The sequence below is a fragment of the Protopterus annectens genome, chromosome 3.part1, assembly GCF_019279795.1.
Source record: "Protopterus annectens isolate FY-2018-M chromosome 3.part1, PAN1.0, whole genome shotgun sequence".
Classification (NCBI taxonomy): Eukaryota; Metazoa; Chordata; order Ceratodontiformes; family Protopteridae; genus Protopterus; species Protopterus annectens.
In genome coordinates this window covers 634,296,486-634,312,649 of record NC_056732.1, presented here as the reverse complement: position 1 = coordinate 634,312,649, position 16,164 = coordinate 634,296,486, and the positions used below count along the sequence as shown (strand labels likewise).

Genomic DNA, 16,164 nt, shown 5'->3' with positions numbered 1-16,164 from the left:
CAGCAAAACTGCAAACAACTTAAGACACTGCTCAAATGTAGTCACAATTTATAAGAGAAATGCAAATATGAGGGGCACGGTCTTTCACATAAGAAAAAATATACCTGGATTTAATGGGAATCACCATTACGACAGCTGCAGCTGGAGACAAACTGGAACTACATATAAATAGAAAGTCTTGAATCCTGTCTTCATATATTAGCCAAAACAAAGCCAAAGCCAAAACAAAGCTACAATATACATTCTGCCTTTCAGTGTTGTGTTGCTGCATTACTATAGAAAGTCTGCAAAGCCCTCACAAGTATGCAAGTAAATAAAAGTCTGTTAAAGGACAACTTAAGAGGTTAAAATGTAGTGCTACAAAATTACTAACACAATAAAAAGTACGCAATCCACTACAAAAATGAAACAAGATTCACAGAAAATATCTTTATTTCAAAACAAAATGAATATCATTTATTTCTAAATTTATCCATTTTCACACTCACTGCAGTGTCAACCATTTTGAACTTAACTCAATAAGTGTCTTCTCTCTTTGTGAGGGAATCCAATAGTCTTCTCTGAAATGGAGTCTTCTTTTGGTATCACAAGTAAAAATCCTAAAATGTCTGGCAAGAGTTACTGGCCTCTGTACAGTACCAAACTGTAAGCCAAATTAAGGTTATATCCAAATTGTTCAATGTCTTTTGCAACTGTAGTAGTGCAGAGAAGAAAACAAGCGAAGTTTATGGCAAAACAGTCCAACACAGCTTGTCAATATCTGTACTTAGTTGAATAATCTTTTGGAGACACCACAAGACCTCTGCCTTTTCGTGCTCCTCTATACACAGTTTCTATAATATCGATCATTTCCTGCTTATCTTCCATGGGCCAGTTGATCTTGTTGTTGTTACCAGTTCCCAAGTCAATCATTATGTGTTTATTCCTGTAAAAACAAGAGAAAAAAGTTACACAGGCCTGCATTTTTAAAGAGTGGTGGGGAATAATAGCAAGGACACAAAATGCCAAACTTCATCAGGTTAAACTGTGACTAATAGTAGCACATAATACAGAAATTCAGTATTCTGTAGATACTAAAACAGACTATAGATATCCTACCGCAAAGACAGTAATGCCATTTACAAGTATTGCCACAGCAAAAGTGCACAAAAATCACGAAATGCATGGATGTGAACATAGGGCTGGTGAAGGGGGAGAGACACCTGACCCCATTTTCTGCAGCTGTCCAATGTACCCAGAAAATGCTGCCAGAGTAGCAATTACACCATTAGCACTGGTGTTTCAGAGGTAACCACAAGCTCAGGCAGCTGGAAAAAGGATTATTTATTTGATTTATTTATAGCCCTCGTTCCCTCAGCCACGTCAGACATCACACACATCTCAGAGAGACTGATATATGTATACTGACCATACGTATGCGAGACAAGAGGAGTAAACCCATATGCAGAACACTGCAACATGGGAATAGAAGGACATCTCTGCTCTTCGGCCGGTTTGCTTTCTGTAGGTATTTTGGAATTAGAGGAATGAGGGTGGAAAGGAATACAGAAGTCCGGAGGGCCAATTGTGTAGAACAGAATCTCTCAGCGACTTCTCCAGAGGGGAGATTAGGGCAAAGTAGCTGCTGCACTTGTTGTTTAGAGGAGAGGTAGCAAGGCTGGCCCCACTGACATATGTTGTTCTCCACTACTGTCAGACTGATAGGCCACTCATGATGCAACAGAATGCTCCTGCTCAGTTTGTCTGCTATCACACTGGAACTCACTGGAATGTGCACTGCTATCAGAAAGTGGTTGGAAGAGATCACCCAATGCCACACTATGGGCACTTCCCGACATAGGGGATAAGACTTGGCTCTTCCCCGTTTATGTACCAAACTACTGACATACTGTTTGGACTGCAATAGTCCCCAAGGGAAGAGCAGCTTGAAATGCTCACAACCCTAGAAGCAATGCCCTTAGCTCTAAGGCACTGATACACAAGTTGGCCTCCATGGGGGACCAACTGCCTTGGACAATCTTTCCCAGATGTACCCCCCACCCCATCTGTTAGGCGTCCATGGTCACTACAGCCTTGGGTTGTGATGGGGTGAATGGACGGCCCAGAAGAATGTCTTTGAAATGTATCCACCGCACTAAATTAGTTTTGCAAACTGTGATAAAAATCAGGTCCAACATGGATTGAGATGACATTGTCCAGTGAGACACTAGCAGCCTCTGTAGTATTCTCATGTAGAACCTTGCTAAGGGAAGGAGATCTATAGTCACTGCCATGGAGCCTAATGCTTATAGAGCTAAACAGGAAGATACTTTGTGGCTGTTTATTATTCTCTGGACCTGAATTTTGATTTTCTGAAGTCTGGCAGGGGGAAAAAGCTATGGAAGTTTGACTATTCAGAAGTGCTCCTATGAACTCTTAACGTCTGAGTTGGGATTAACTTCGATGTTTTGTAGTTTACAGTTATTCTCAGAGAATCGCAGGTGTAAAGCAGATGGTCTCTTTACAGTATTAAATGCCTGGTTGGCAGCAATAATGAGCCAGTTGTCTAGGTATGGAAATACTTGGAATCCCTGCAGTCTCAAGTGAGCTGCGACTGCTCCCATACATTTGGTGAACACCATGGGGGCTGTGGTGAGACCAAAGAGCAGAACTCTGAACTGGCAGTGGCTGGCTCCCAGCCAAAAGTGGAGGAATCTTCTGGATCGCTTCTCCATTTTCATATGTAATACGTATACTGAAGATATATAAAGCACATCCAGTCGTCCTTTTCCAAAAACACAAGAATGGACTGTACCATGACCATCCGGAATTTAATTTGGCGAACTTGATCTGTTTAGTACACTGAGAAAGCAAAACTGGTCTGCAGTCCCCTGTCATTTTTTTGACACTAAAAAGAATCTTGAGTAAATTCTGAATCCTATCTAGTCTGGTGGGACTTCTTGGATGACTCCTTTTAGCCGTCTTCAGACCACTAGAACTGCCTGTTCCCTCTGACTGGGTGGAACATCGGGGATTTTCTTGTGTATATGAGGGGAATAAGACAAGGGGACAGTGTAGCTTCTGGATATAATCCTCTGCACCCAGGAATCCAAAGTTGTAGCCAGGCATCTTGGTGCTGGAATAATCATCCCCTGACTGCCTCCCTGCCTCCAGAAGACAAATCGGGCTTCCTTTCAGAATGTTGGTAGGGTTTACCAGGGAAGGAATCCTTGAAACCCTGGTTTTCTGTGCCACCTCTGCCACATGGACAGTGTCTTGCATTAAAGTTTCCTCCTCTGTCCCTGGGTGAACCAACTCCATGTGCATCTTGAAAAGGCCCTTGGGAATTTCTGAACCACATCTTTCCACTACCTTTTGGATTCCTGGAAAAGGATTGTTGGGGAATGGAAAAACATACTCCCATGGCAGAAAGGGTCTTTCCATCTTTCTCGCATCAAGACAATGTTTCTTTAACTTTCAAGCCAAACTGGGATGATCCGTCAAAGGATGCATTGACTACGGAAGGCTTAAATGTCTCAGCAAAATCACATAGGCACATCCAGACATGCCTCCTAATGGTAATGCCTGAACCTGCCACTCTGGTAGTCCCTTTGGCTGCATGTGCAATGAGCCTCATGGATGAATTAGACAGACTCCAGGGTGGCCAACTGGGAAGCAAACTCATCTTGAACCTCCTCAGAAATGGCTCCTGCTAGGGTATTTGATAACTCCTTGATCAGACCACTTTTAAAGTCTGGTAAAGTGTGCCAGAAAATTCAAAGACCTTAAGGGAAAGGTCATTGACACGCAAACCCACATGTTCTTCGTCTTCCATTGCTGCAGTCCTGACTATTGGGTATAGTCCGCGTCCCGTCGGCCCGAATACCAGAGTATAAGGCTGACGTCGGTCAGGGCGCATTAGACTGACGTCAGTACGTCAGGGTACTAATGCGCATGACCGACGTCATATCCTCAGTCTTTTTTGCCGCATGGTCCGATGCAGAAGCAGTTTTGCGAGTGCAGGTTGGCGTACTGAAATATTTCCGAAACCGGAGTTTCAGACCGAAACAGAGTTGGCTAAGTACCCCGTTGGGAACATTTTAGTTTTTCTTGCCTCAGTATTTTACCGGATGTCAGAAAAAGTGAATAACTGTATTTCTTGTGGGAAACAGATACCTCATAGGGATTATCATACCTTGTGTATACCTTGTTTAGGGCCTGAGCACGACGTTGTTGGTTGCCGCTCTTGTGCTAGGTTTAACAAACGCACTATTAAGAGGAGGTTAGACTGTGCCAGGCTAGTGTTTGGGAAGCGTTAATTATAAAATGCCGTCGGATGCTCCGACGCCCGCTTCCTCCAAGAAGCGCAAGGATAAAACAGTGAAGCCTAGGGTTGAGGAACCGGCAGTCCCGGACGCCGGTTCTTTAGAAGGCTCAGTGGAGCCGGAGGTTTTGCCAGGAGTTTCCATGGAGTCCCAGGCAGAAACTATACTCTTACAGGATGTGCCTTCTCAGGAGGTAGGCCAGGCTGAGGGGGCTTCTCAGGTGACTGTTCTTCCCTCTCTTCCCAAGGTAGTTAGGGCCTCTCCTTCTGTTGCCAAAACTTCTTTGAGAGGTAGGCCTACTTCAGCTTCAGTGGGGGCTTCTCCTAGCGTTTCAGGTTCTGTACCTAAGAAACATATGCTTAAAATGGCAGAAGATTTGATTACTATGATTAGGGGTTCTATGCCCCCGCCTGATAAGAGGCCTAGGGTGGAACCGGAGTTTGATAGTTTTGAACAGTGTTCAGAGGCTTCAGACACTTCTGTGGAAGATTTGCAGGAGTATCCTACCTATTCTGATTCTGATGTGGATGATTCCACTCCTACAGCGTCTCCACCTGAGGATTTCTCATTTTCAGAGACTTTGCATTCCATGAGGGAGCACTTTAAATGGGAAGGCCAGGATTATTCTGACTCCAGGAAAAGGCTTAGGGAGTTCTTGTTTTTACCCCAGCATAGGCCTTTAGCTATTCCTCCTGTGTTGAATGTGGTGGAAGATGTTTTGCAGAGGCTTCCCTGAACCCTGACTCTTTGCCTCCTGCTCCTGTTAAGCCTGATAGGTATTATAGGGTGCCCGAAGCTCATAAATATTTGTTTAAGAGTCCTAGGGCGGACCCAGAAACTATTTCTCAAGGGCCTAAGGGTGTAAAGGCTTCTGTGGTTAAAAATCCTGTCCCCACTGATAAAGAGGCAAGGGCTTTGGATAGGTGGGGAAAGAAAGTGTATACTTCTTCCACTCTAGCCATGAGAGCTTTGAATTGTCAGTTTCACATGTTAAAATATCAGAATTATCTCCTTTCACAATTGAAATCTAAGGTGGATGCTTTGGCGGAAGGTATTGAGTGTAAAGAGTTGCTGGATTTGGTTCATGTGTCTGAACAAGTGGGTAAGCATTCTTTGCAATGTGGTTTTGATGCTGTACAGGCCTCCTCGAGGGTGGCTGCCACTAGTTCTGTTCTTCGCAGGCATGCCTGGTTGAGGGATCAGAATTTAGCTGAGCATGTTAAGACAAGGATTTTGGATGCTCCTTTACAGTCTGATGTGTTGTTTGGTTCGCCTGTGGAAGCTGTTTTAAAGAAAATGGAGGACAAAGCTAAGTCTATGCAAACTGTTAAAGATTTTTGCAGGTGCAGCCAAAGTTTAGTAGAAATTGGCCTGCTAAGGGGTGGACATATCCTGCTTATGATTCTCAGTCTAGGGGTAGGTCTAGACGTGGTAGGGGCAGGGCTCAAGGTTCTTTTAGGCCTAGAACAGGGAGTTCACCTGCTCAGACTTCTGGTGAGGGCAGGGGTCAGTCCTTTCGTAAACAGACCCAATGACCTGTTTCTTCAGCTGCCAGCAGATTCACGTCTGGCAGCTCCTTTGGGAGGAAGACTGTCTCTTTTCAAAGAAAATTGGGATTTAATTACTCAAGACAAATGGGTGTTGGATATCATTCACCACGGTTACAGATTTTATTTCCATACCATGCCCCTTTCAAAGGCATGCCAGACGTTCCTCCTCTACAAAGAAAAGAGGCTCACAAGCAAGTTTTACAGTTACTTCACATAGGGGCCATTCAGCCAGTCCCTGTGTCAGAGAGGGGCCTAGGATTTTATTCTCGCCTGTTCCTTGTACCAAAGAAGGGGAACACGTGGAGACCAATTTTGATTTATCTCTCCTCAACACGTTTTGGACATTCCCAAGTTCAAGATGTTGACGTTACAACAGCTTTTACCTCTGCTGGGCAAAGATCACTGGATGGTAACTTTAGATCTCAAGGAAGCTTACCTTCATGTGCCTATAAGGCTAAGTTGCAGAAAGTATCTGCGTTTCGAGCTGGAAATTCTCATTATCAGTTCTCTGCATTGCCCTTTGGCTTGTGTACTCCGCCCAGAGTGTTCACAAAGGTTCTGGCTCCACTGATACCTTACTTCAGGCTTCAAGGAATTCAAATCTATCCTTACTTGGGCGACTGCCTGATTCTGGCTCAAGAAAAGGAAGACCTTCTACAGCATCTCGAATATGTTATAGCAGTGCTAAGATGCCTAGGGTATTCTGTGAGCGAAATAAAGTCCAGTCTAGTACCCTCTCAAGACATGTGCTTTCTGGGCGTGAGACTGAATACAGCAGCCCAGATGGCCTTTTTAACCCCGGACAAACAAAAGAGTCTGTCACTTTACTTCCATCAACTATCTCATCAGTCCGTGCTGACTGCAAGGACAGTCCTTCAAGCATTAGGGTTCATGGCATCTTGTATTCTGGTGCTTCCCAATGCCAAACTGCATATGAGGAAGCTACAATGGTATCTCAAAATGTATGGACACAGCACTGCCAGGATTTGGACACTGTCATTCAAATAATACCTTGCCTTCAAAAGAATTTTGTGGTGGGCTCAGGAATGTCACCTAAACAAGGGACTCTCTGTGACCCGGCCAGAGGCAAGTCAGATTTTAACGACAGATGCCTCGGACATTGCTTGGGGAGCTCATCTAAATGGAAAGTGGATACAAGACAAGTGGCCTGCCAGACTACAGCATCTACATATCAACATGAAGGAGATGTTAGCAGTCCAGTTTGCGTTAATGGCTTTCAAGGAGTTACTGCTTCCAGGGCAGGTGTTGATTCTAACAGACAACACAACTGTCATGTGGTACATCAACAAGCAAGGGGAACACATTCTTATCCTCTATGCAGGCAAGCAATGATTTTATGGGAGACTGCTCAGCTTGCAACTAACTCTTCAGGCAAGGTTTCTGCCAGGAGCACAGAACTCCTTAGCAGATGTGTTAAGCAGACAAATCATGGATCCCCACAGTGGAAACTGGATCTTCATGTATTTCAGAAACTGACAGTGTCATGGGGAACTCCAGACATAGATCTGTTCGCTTCTCCACTAAACCACCAGCTGCCAAAGTATTGCACAAAGGGGTTTCATCACACAGCTTGGAAAGTGGATGCTCTGTCTTTCATTTGGAAAAACCTTCATGTGTATGCCTTTCCACCTCTACCTCTTCTTCCAAAGGTACTATTAAAGGTCAGACAAGACAGGCCAAGGATGATTTTGATAGCTCCAGATTGGCCTCGGCAACACTGGTACCCACTACTGAGTCTGGTAAAGGAGCCTCCATGGCCTTTACCTCTGATTCCTCATCTTTTATCTCAGAAGGACGGTCATCTGCTCAATGTCAAGCTTCACTCTCTTCATCTAACAGCCTGGCATATTCTGTGTTGAAACACAGCAGGTCTCAACTTCCTCAACAAGTTTTAAATGTGATTATGGAAGCTAGAAGACCTAGTACAAGGAGAGTGTGCATGAGAAAAATGGAAGAGATTTTTATTTTGGAGTACAGCAAAGAATTTGGAGATTTCAGAGCCTAATTTGAGTGTGGCTCTTCAATATCTTACTGAATTGTTGGACAAAGGTTTGTCCTTCTCTTCCATAAAGATTCATGCTGCAGCAATTTCAGCTCACTATGATTGTGACCCACCTTTGTTTTCGCATCCTTTGTTCAAGCAGTTTCTTAGAGGGGCAAAGAATATAAGACCCCCGTAGAGCTCCTACTCCTGCTTGGGATCTCAATTTTGTGTTGGAAAACTTACTCTACAACCTTTTGAGCCTGCAGCTACTGCTGAATTGAAATATTTGTCATGGAAGACTGCTTTTCTGTTGGCTATTACTTCTGCAAGAAGGGTGTCTGAGTTGCAGGCCCTTATGGCAGTAGAGCCCTTTTGATTTTCCATAAGGATAGGGTATCATTACGTACTAATCCTTCTTTTATGCCTAAGGTGGTTTCTAGTGTGGCTTTAAACCAAACTATTCATTTGCCTACGTTTTTTGCAGATCCTCAAAATAAAGGGGAAAAGATTTTGCACACTTTAGATGTACACAGGCAATTGCGTTATTATTTAAGCAGGACTAAGGATTTTAGGCAGTCTCAGCAGTTGTTTGTTTCTTTTGCTTTGAGTTCTCAGGGCAAGCCTGTGTCAAAACAAACTATTTCTAGGTGGATTGGCTTTTGCATTGCATTTTGTTATTCCCATCATGGCAAGGAGATTCCAGCTGGGATTAGGCCTCATTCCACTAGGGCTACTGCCACTTCAACAGCATTTCTAAGGGGGGTGGCAACTAAGGATATTCTGGAAGCAGCTACTTGGAGTTCAGTACATACTTTCTCTAGGCATTATCACCTTCCTATCTACTCTAAGTCTAGGGCTGGTTTTGCCACAGCTGTTTTACAAGGCATATTGTCAGCTCCTACTACTTTATAATTTGCCAGCCTCCCTTACCTCTGCTTTGGGATTCTACCCAATAGTCAGGACTGCAGCAATGGAAGACGAAGAACATAGTACAGTTTTGTACCTACCATAAATGTAGATGTTCGAGGATTCCATTGCTGCAGTCCAATTTACCTCCCTCCTTCCCTCTGTATTTAGGGGTGGTTGTGTAGGTGAGTTTACATGCTTATATTTTTGTATATATGGTTGTTTATATTATACATGTTTTTGGTGCAGGTTGTTTTGGGACTTGTCTTTTTAGGGTCTTCTGACATCTGGGGCAAGAAAAGACTGAGGATATGACGTCGGTCATGCGATTAGTACCCTGACGCACTGACGCCAGTCTAATGCGCCCTGACCGACGCCAGCCTTATACTCTGGTATTCGGCGACGGACGCGGACTATACCCAATAGTCAGGACTGCAGCAATGGAATCCTCGAACATCTACATTTATGGTAGGTACAAAACTGTACTTTTCCAAACTATCAATCACACGAGACTCTCTGTTGGGAAGATGGATAGAGGAACTCTCCTCTGCAAGTTCCTTCTTCATGGCTGCCGCCATGACCATGGCATCAACAGCTAACCCTTTAGCCCAAAAAGGTTTATCCTCAGGTGCAGACAGGACTCTATCAGGTCTCCTATGGCTGGGTTTAATAGTATCAGGGGCCTTCCATGCCCGCTAAGAAATCAAATGAATGAGTTCGTCAGCAAGTGGAGTCACCCAAGAGATAGAGGTCAAGTGCCAAAAGCCTGCAGATACACTGACTTTTCAGGGGAGGTATGCTGGGACTTCAAATCACCCCTTTGTTTTAAACCTCCACGATGTCTCCAAATGAGACATTATCAGGGGGGTGACCTAGGGGATTCCTTCCCCTTCAAAGTCAGTGTCTTCAGTGACCGATTCCTCTGGGGAATCCAATTGTTTCCCCTTACACTTTTCTCTTCTTAGAGACCTCCTCCGTGGGGTGGTCTGGGGAGGTATCAGAACAGGCCAGAACTGTTATCTGTGGATCCTGAGGCATTGGCACTCACTAAGTGAAAGAACAGGATGAATATCTGGGTGTGGGGAAGAAAGGGGCATTGACCAACCGTTTGACTGCAGTTATGAAGGCTCTCACCATGGCCTCGAAAGCCACCCCCCCCCTGAAGAGGGAAGGGAGCCCAGAAAGTACAGTTGTGTACACTTACCATAAATGTAGATGTTTGAGTGTATTCACTGTTGCAGTCATCACTTGTGGGTTTATCCCTGCTGGGTAACCCTCAGCCGGCCTGAATACCGGAGTAAGGAGCATCCCTCCTTACATCAGTTTTTCTTGCCCTGGCCGGAAGGCCAACCTGGGGTAAGTTATTAGGTATATTTGGATATGAAGGAACAAAAAGGGTGAAGGAGGCAAGGAAACAGGACTGCAACAGTGAATACACTCAAACATCTACATTTATGGTAAGTGTATACAACTGTACTATGTTCTTCATGTTTCACTGTTGAAGTCCTCACTTGTGGGAGGATTCCCAAAGTTGAAAAATGGGGTGGAAGGAAGGAAGGGAAGGAGGCCTAGAAAAGGCTTGCATTGCTCTAAAGAGAAGCCACTATGCCCTGCAGGACTGCTGAAGCAAAGCTTGCCAGGAATTTGGAGTAAAGAAGCAGTTGTTAGTGTTTTGTGAAGGTGCAGATGTCCAAGTGGCAGCTTCTAGAATATCCTTGGTAGGGATGCCTCTGATGAAGACCACGAAGGTTGATGGTGCCCTAGTGGAATGGCTTTGGACAGGATTGGGAGGTATTTTCCCATGGGAGGAGTAGCAGAAATGGATGCAGTGAGATATCCATACAGAAATGGTCTCCTTGGATATAGGTTTCCCCTCTGCCCCTGGGGCGAAGCTGACCATCAGCTGGTCAGTCTTTCTGAAAGACTTGGTCCTATCCACATAGCATCTAAGCTATCTGTGTACATCAATGTATGTAGGATCCTTTCCCCGCTATTTTGTGGGTTTGGAAAGAAGGTAGGGAGATGGTAGCCTGATTAAGGGTCACGTCAGACACCACCTTAGGCATGAAAGTGGGGTTGGGTCTAAGAGGCACCCTATCTGCATGGAAGATAATAAGAAGTTATGTACCTACCATAACGTTCCATGTTAGTTGTCTTCTCTCGCCTTCTTTCTTGCTTGATGGGTTCGGAGCCGATCCTCGGCTCCGACTCGGCACTTGCTTTAGCTCGAGAACTCCTTTTACCAGCTCGAGGCAGCCCCATATCCCATGATGCAAGGCAGTAAGTACCCAGATCTCGTTTGTTGACAAAGGGCAATAACACCAAGCATAAAATATTTCCCAAAGGAAGAAGAAACTTACAGATGGAAAAAGGACCAGGTCTGAATGGTCTTTAGCATAATAGTTTCTTATACAAGGTCTGTCCAGGCCAGGGGAAGGAGGGAGGGTGCAGAAAGAAGGCAGAGAAGACAACTAACATGGAACGTTATGGTAGGTACATAACTTCTTAATGTTAAGTTGTCAATCTCGCCTTCATTCTTGCTTGATGGGACCGCGTCCCTAGCACCTCTATCCTGGGTGGCTCAATGGAACAAACTCTTGAGGACTGTAGAGCCAAAACTGGCTCTGTCCCTGGAGGCCAAGTCCAATTTGTAATGGGAAACAAAAGTGTGAGGAGTGGCCCAAGTGGCGCTGCACAAATAGTGTCCAAAGGTAGTCTAGCTTGAAAAGCTGTAGAAGTAGCTAAACTCCTAGTTGAATGTGCTTTAGGTTTTGAGCACAGCTGTTTTCCCTGATCATATAAATTTCAGTGATGACGAAGAAAGCCATCTGGACAGAGTCACTTTAGAAACAGGAAGGCCTTTTTATTATCCGCATAGGAAACAAAAAGTTGATCAGATTTTCTAAATTTTTGTTCTGTCCAAATAATATCTAAGCTGACGGTGGACGCCAAGATAATGTAGCTTTTGTTCAGCTCTATCTGAGTAGTTAGGAAAAATACAGGAGATCAATGGATTGATTCAGATTGTTTTTGAAGCTACCTTAGGTAAAAAGGATGGATTAGTTCTCAAAGATACTATGTCTTTGTGAAAAATCAAATAGGGTCGAACCGAAGAGCATGAAGTTCAGACACCCTCCTGGCAGATGTAATAGCCACTAGGAATAACGTTTTCCAAGAAAGATATTTTAGGAACAAGAAACAGCTGGCTCAAGGGGAAGAATCAAGGATGTCAGCACTAAATTTAGATCCCACTGAGGAGGAGGATTCCTGATTGGAGGCTTTAGTAGGAAAATTCCTTTCAAGAAGGCCCTGCAGAGCCTATGGGACATAATATTATGATCTGCTATCCCGACATGAAAATTGGAAATAGCAGCCAACTGAACTCTGACTGTGGAAGAAGAGGAGCTTGCATGAAAAATCTCTGCTAAGAAGTCTAGAACTGCCTGAACAGGGGCAGTAAAAGGATCAATATTTTGGGCCTTAGCCCAATAAGAGAAACGTTTCCATTTGCTTGTGTAAATCCTCCTGGTAGAGGATTTTAGTGAAGCTACTATGATATCTCTAACTGGGTTAGAGATCAAAGGAAGCCTGGCTAAGGAAGGAAGTGGAGCAACCATGCTGTGAGATTGAGAGAAGGGATTGACCGGTGCAGCTGACCGGATTGGTGAATCAGTAGATCTGGCACTGGGTCCAGATGCCACGGCTGCACCAAAAGGTGATGATGGAGGAACGGAACCAAACTTGTCGAGGCCAGTAAGGGGCAATGAGAATCAATTTGGCTCTCAAACGGTAGCTTTCTGGATCACCTGAGGGATCAGAGGAAATGGAGGAAGGCATAAGAGTCCCTGGGGCCAATCCTGGGTCAGAGCGTCTCTGGGGGATGGCCTGATAGAGGAAGAGGCTGAAGAAGTCTGTACATTTGCTGTTTTGGGAGTAGCAAAAGATCGCAACATGGACCCCATTCCAGAAAAATCTCTTCCGCTATGGATTGCTTGAGAGACCACTCGTGAGGCATGAGAATAGCTCTGCTCAATCTGTCCGTTATAATGTTGGTTTTCCCAGGGATATGCGTTGCTACCAGAAACCGATGAGAGGAGATCGCCCATTGCCATAGTCTGAGCGCTTCTCGACACAAGGGGTAGGACTTGGTTCCGCCCTGTTTGTTGATATACCAAACTACAGACATGTTGTCTGTGTGGACTGCAATTGTCCCTACGGGAAGAAAGTCGTTGAGGGCTTGCAACGTTAAAAGCACTGCTCTCATCTCCAGGACATTTATGTGCAGATGGTACTCGAACGGTTGCCACGTCCCATGAACCATCCTGCCCTGATAATGACCCCCACCCGATCAGGGAGGCATCCGTGGTGACAGTGGCTATCGGGACGGAGGTACAAAGCACCTGCCTTGGTGAATCTGAGACGATGTGATCCACCAAGCAAGATGTTCTTTGCATGTTTGTGTCACCAGAATCTGGTGACGCATTGGGAGTTGCTGGTATGACCACTGTGTGAACAGCATCCACTGAAGGAGGCGCATGTAGAATCGAGCCAGGGGAAGAAGAGTAATGGCCGCAGCCATGAGACCTAATACCTTTAGAACCATTCTGGCCTGAACTTTCTTGCTGGCCAGAATGATTCTGACATGAGTCTGAATGTCTGAAACTCTTTGTTCTGTAAGGGTAGCTGACATCCGAACAGTGTTTAAGTTTGCGCCTATAAAGGTAATAGACTGGCAGGGCGATAAGGATGACTTTTGAAGTTGACTGAGATGCCCAAATGAGAACAAAGGTCTATTGTGTAATCCCTGGCTTGTATAAGCTGATGCCTGGTGGTGGCTGACAGGAGCCAGTCGTCGAGATACGGAAACACCTGGAATCCTTGACGTCTCAGGTGAGCCGTGACCACTGCCATGCATTTGGTGAACACCCTGGGGCTGTAGTGAGACCAAAGGGCAGGGCTCTGAACTGGAAATGACTGGACCCCAGAAAGCGGAGAAATCTCCTGGAGCGTCTGTGAATTTTGTTGTGATAGTACGCATCCTGAAGATCTTTTGAGCACGTCCAGTTGTCCTTCTGTAAGAAGGGTAGAATTGACTGAAGAGTGACCATTCGAATCTTGTCTTCCTGACAGACTTGTTGAGTCTGCTGAGATCCAATATTGGTCTCCAGTCTCCCGTCTTTTGGGGACCAAAAGAACCTTGAGTAGATTCGGGCTCTGAATGGTCTATTGTAACTGGCTGAATGGCTCTTTTGCAGTAGTTTTGCGATTTCTAACTCTGCAATGTCCCTTAGACCGGTGGTACATCTGGAAGGAACTTGAGGGAAGGACTTTCCTCGAAAGGAATTATGTAACCCTTGGATATGATCGACTGTACCCATCTGTCTTGAGTGAGGGAATGCCAGGCTTCTGGGTACAGTGATAATCTTCCCGACTGCCTCCAAGGAGGGACAGCCGGGCAACATCTCAGGGATGCTGAAAGGGCTTATCAGAGAGAGGCTCCCTGTTTCCTGGTTCTTGGACCCCTCTGCCTCTAGAGCGGCGTCTGTTGTTGTTACCCCTCTGCCTCTAGGGTAAACTGACCACGTGAATCCGGCGTGACTCCTTGGGATTTACGGAACCACATCTTCCCACCCTTCTGTCCTTTGGGATAAGGCCTAGAAGGGGTGGAAAACGAACTCCAACAGCAGAAAGAGTCTTGCCGTCCTGCTCACACCTGGTCAAGGTCTCCTTCACCTGAGGGCCAAACAAAGCTGACCCATCAAAGGGAGAATTTGTGAAGGACGCCTTAAAGGGATCCATAAATCACATAGCCGCATCCAGGCTTGGCGCCTAAGGGCCACACCTGTGCCTCTTGGCTCTACTGCCTCCATCCGCAGCATAAGATATTAGCCGCATGGAGGAGTTAGCAATGGAATTGAGGGTTCCTAGCTGCGAAGCAATCTTTTCTTGAGCCCCTGCAGCTGTAGGATCCTGAACTACTTCCCAGCTCCTTCAGGATATCTCTCTGGAGTCTGGTGAAGTGACAAAGATAATTCAGCGAACATAGCAAAGGTCGCTGAGGAAAACATCCGCTTGCATTACCTATCCATGGTCCTAGAGTCCTTATTAGGAGGATGGACGGGCACGAAGGATCTGCAAGTTCCTTTTTGGTGGCCGCAGCCACCACCATGGCATCAGCGGGACACCCTTGGTAAGGAATTGTTTGTCACTAGGGGCAGTGATAAATTTAGAAGGCCTCCTAGGGACTGGCTCTACAGAGTCAGGAGCTGTCCACTTTCTCGAGCAATAACCTGCATAAGGGGGTCGAAGGCGGAGACACCCAGGAGGTGGAGGGCCGAGATCCAAACGCCTCTAGGTATACTGACTCATCCTCAGAGGGATTGTTGGTGGGCCAGTTTCCCCTCTGTTTCAGAAGTTCTAGGATGTCTGAGAAAGAGACATCCTCAGAGGGGATCTAGGGATCCCTCTGACTCATCAAAGTCAGTATCCAAGTGACAGACTCGGGGAGTCTACATGCTTCCTCTTACAAGTCCTCTTCCTAGGAGGATCTCCGAAACATCAGGAGAATCCTCGGAAGAGGGGAAATTCCCAATGGGGAAACCTGAGGCGGAGGATCTCTGGGTCCTGTAGCAAGAGAAGTGGCAGAGATGTCAACAGGTACCATAGAGGGAGGAACTACGGAATAGACTGCTGACTGATACCAGTGGCCAGTACACTCTTCATCACCTCGAATGCTCCCTCCCAGGCAGGTCCGAGAGAACCCGCTCAAGAGCTAGGAACTCCAGGGACCACCGAAAGGAAGTCTCGAGGCAGATGTCGGAGCCGAGCTACCAAGGCCGAGGCTCCAAGGGGAAGAGCGGCTCGGACAAGGGTCCGATGCCACTCACCCTCGGAGGAGACCATGGAAGCCCGACCACGAATCCCTCTAAGGAAGAGGAGATAAGAGTAGGGGCTGAAGGAACAGAAGGGGTATCCGTCCTCCAGCCGTAGCAATAACCATGCCCGAAGACTCCAACCCAAGCTCTGGGGTAGAGTTGAAGGAGGAACTGTAACGGGGTGTGGACCAACAGTCGCCTGCTGAGACGGACTGTGTAGCATTTGGGCCAGTACCTGTGACTTGAGTAATCTACTGACCACTCTCTCAGGTCATGATCTGACAACCTGGATGACCTTGAAGAACGGCTCCGATGGCTCCGTTCGATAGAAGAGGCGGCCGAGCCGAAAGTATCGGCTCCAAAGAAGGAGACCTCGACCTCTTCCTGGAATGGGCCATCGGAGCCGATACATGCAGATCCTGTCGGCACCGACTTCTCGGAGCCGACAGAACGTCTCGATGTCGGCTCCAGCCGGATACAGCAACAAAGTAACGGTGTCGGAGCCGATCGAGCCGACACCGATG

The 16,164-nt window shown here is 46.1% G+C and overlaps 1 protein-coding gene across 3 annotated transcripts in view; it reads right to left on the bottom strand.

The window, feature by feature from the left end:
- Positions 1 to 414: 414 nt before the first annotated feature.
- The window catches only part of TXNL4A (thioredoxin like 4A), a 318,072-nt gene continuing 302,322 nt past the window's right edge, over positions 415 to 16,164 (bottom strand). For all 3 annotated transcript variants that reach the window (XM_044067018.1, XM_044067017.1, XM_044067019.1), the window contains exon 4: positions 415 to 925. In XM_044067018.1, coding sequence (XP_043922953.1) covers positions 754 to 925 — 172 coding nt within the window. In that variant the 3' untranslated portion in view covers positions 415 to 753. The remainder of the gene's footprint in view (positions 926 to 16,164) is intronic.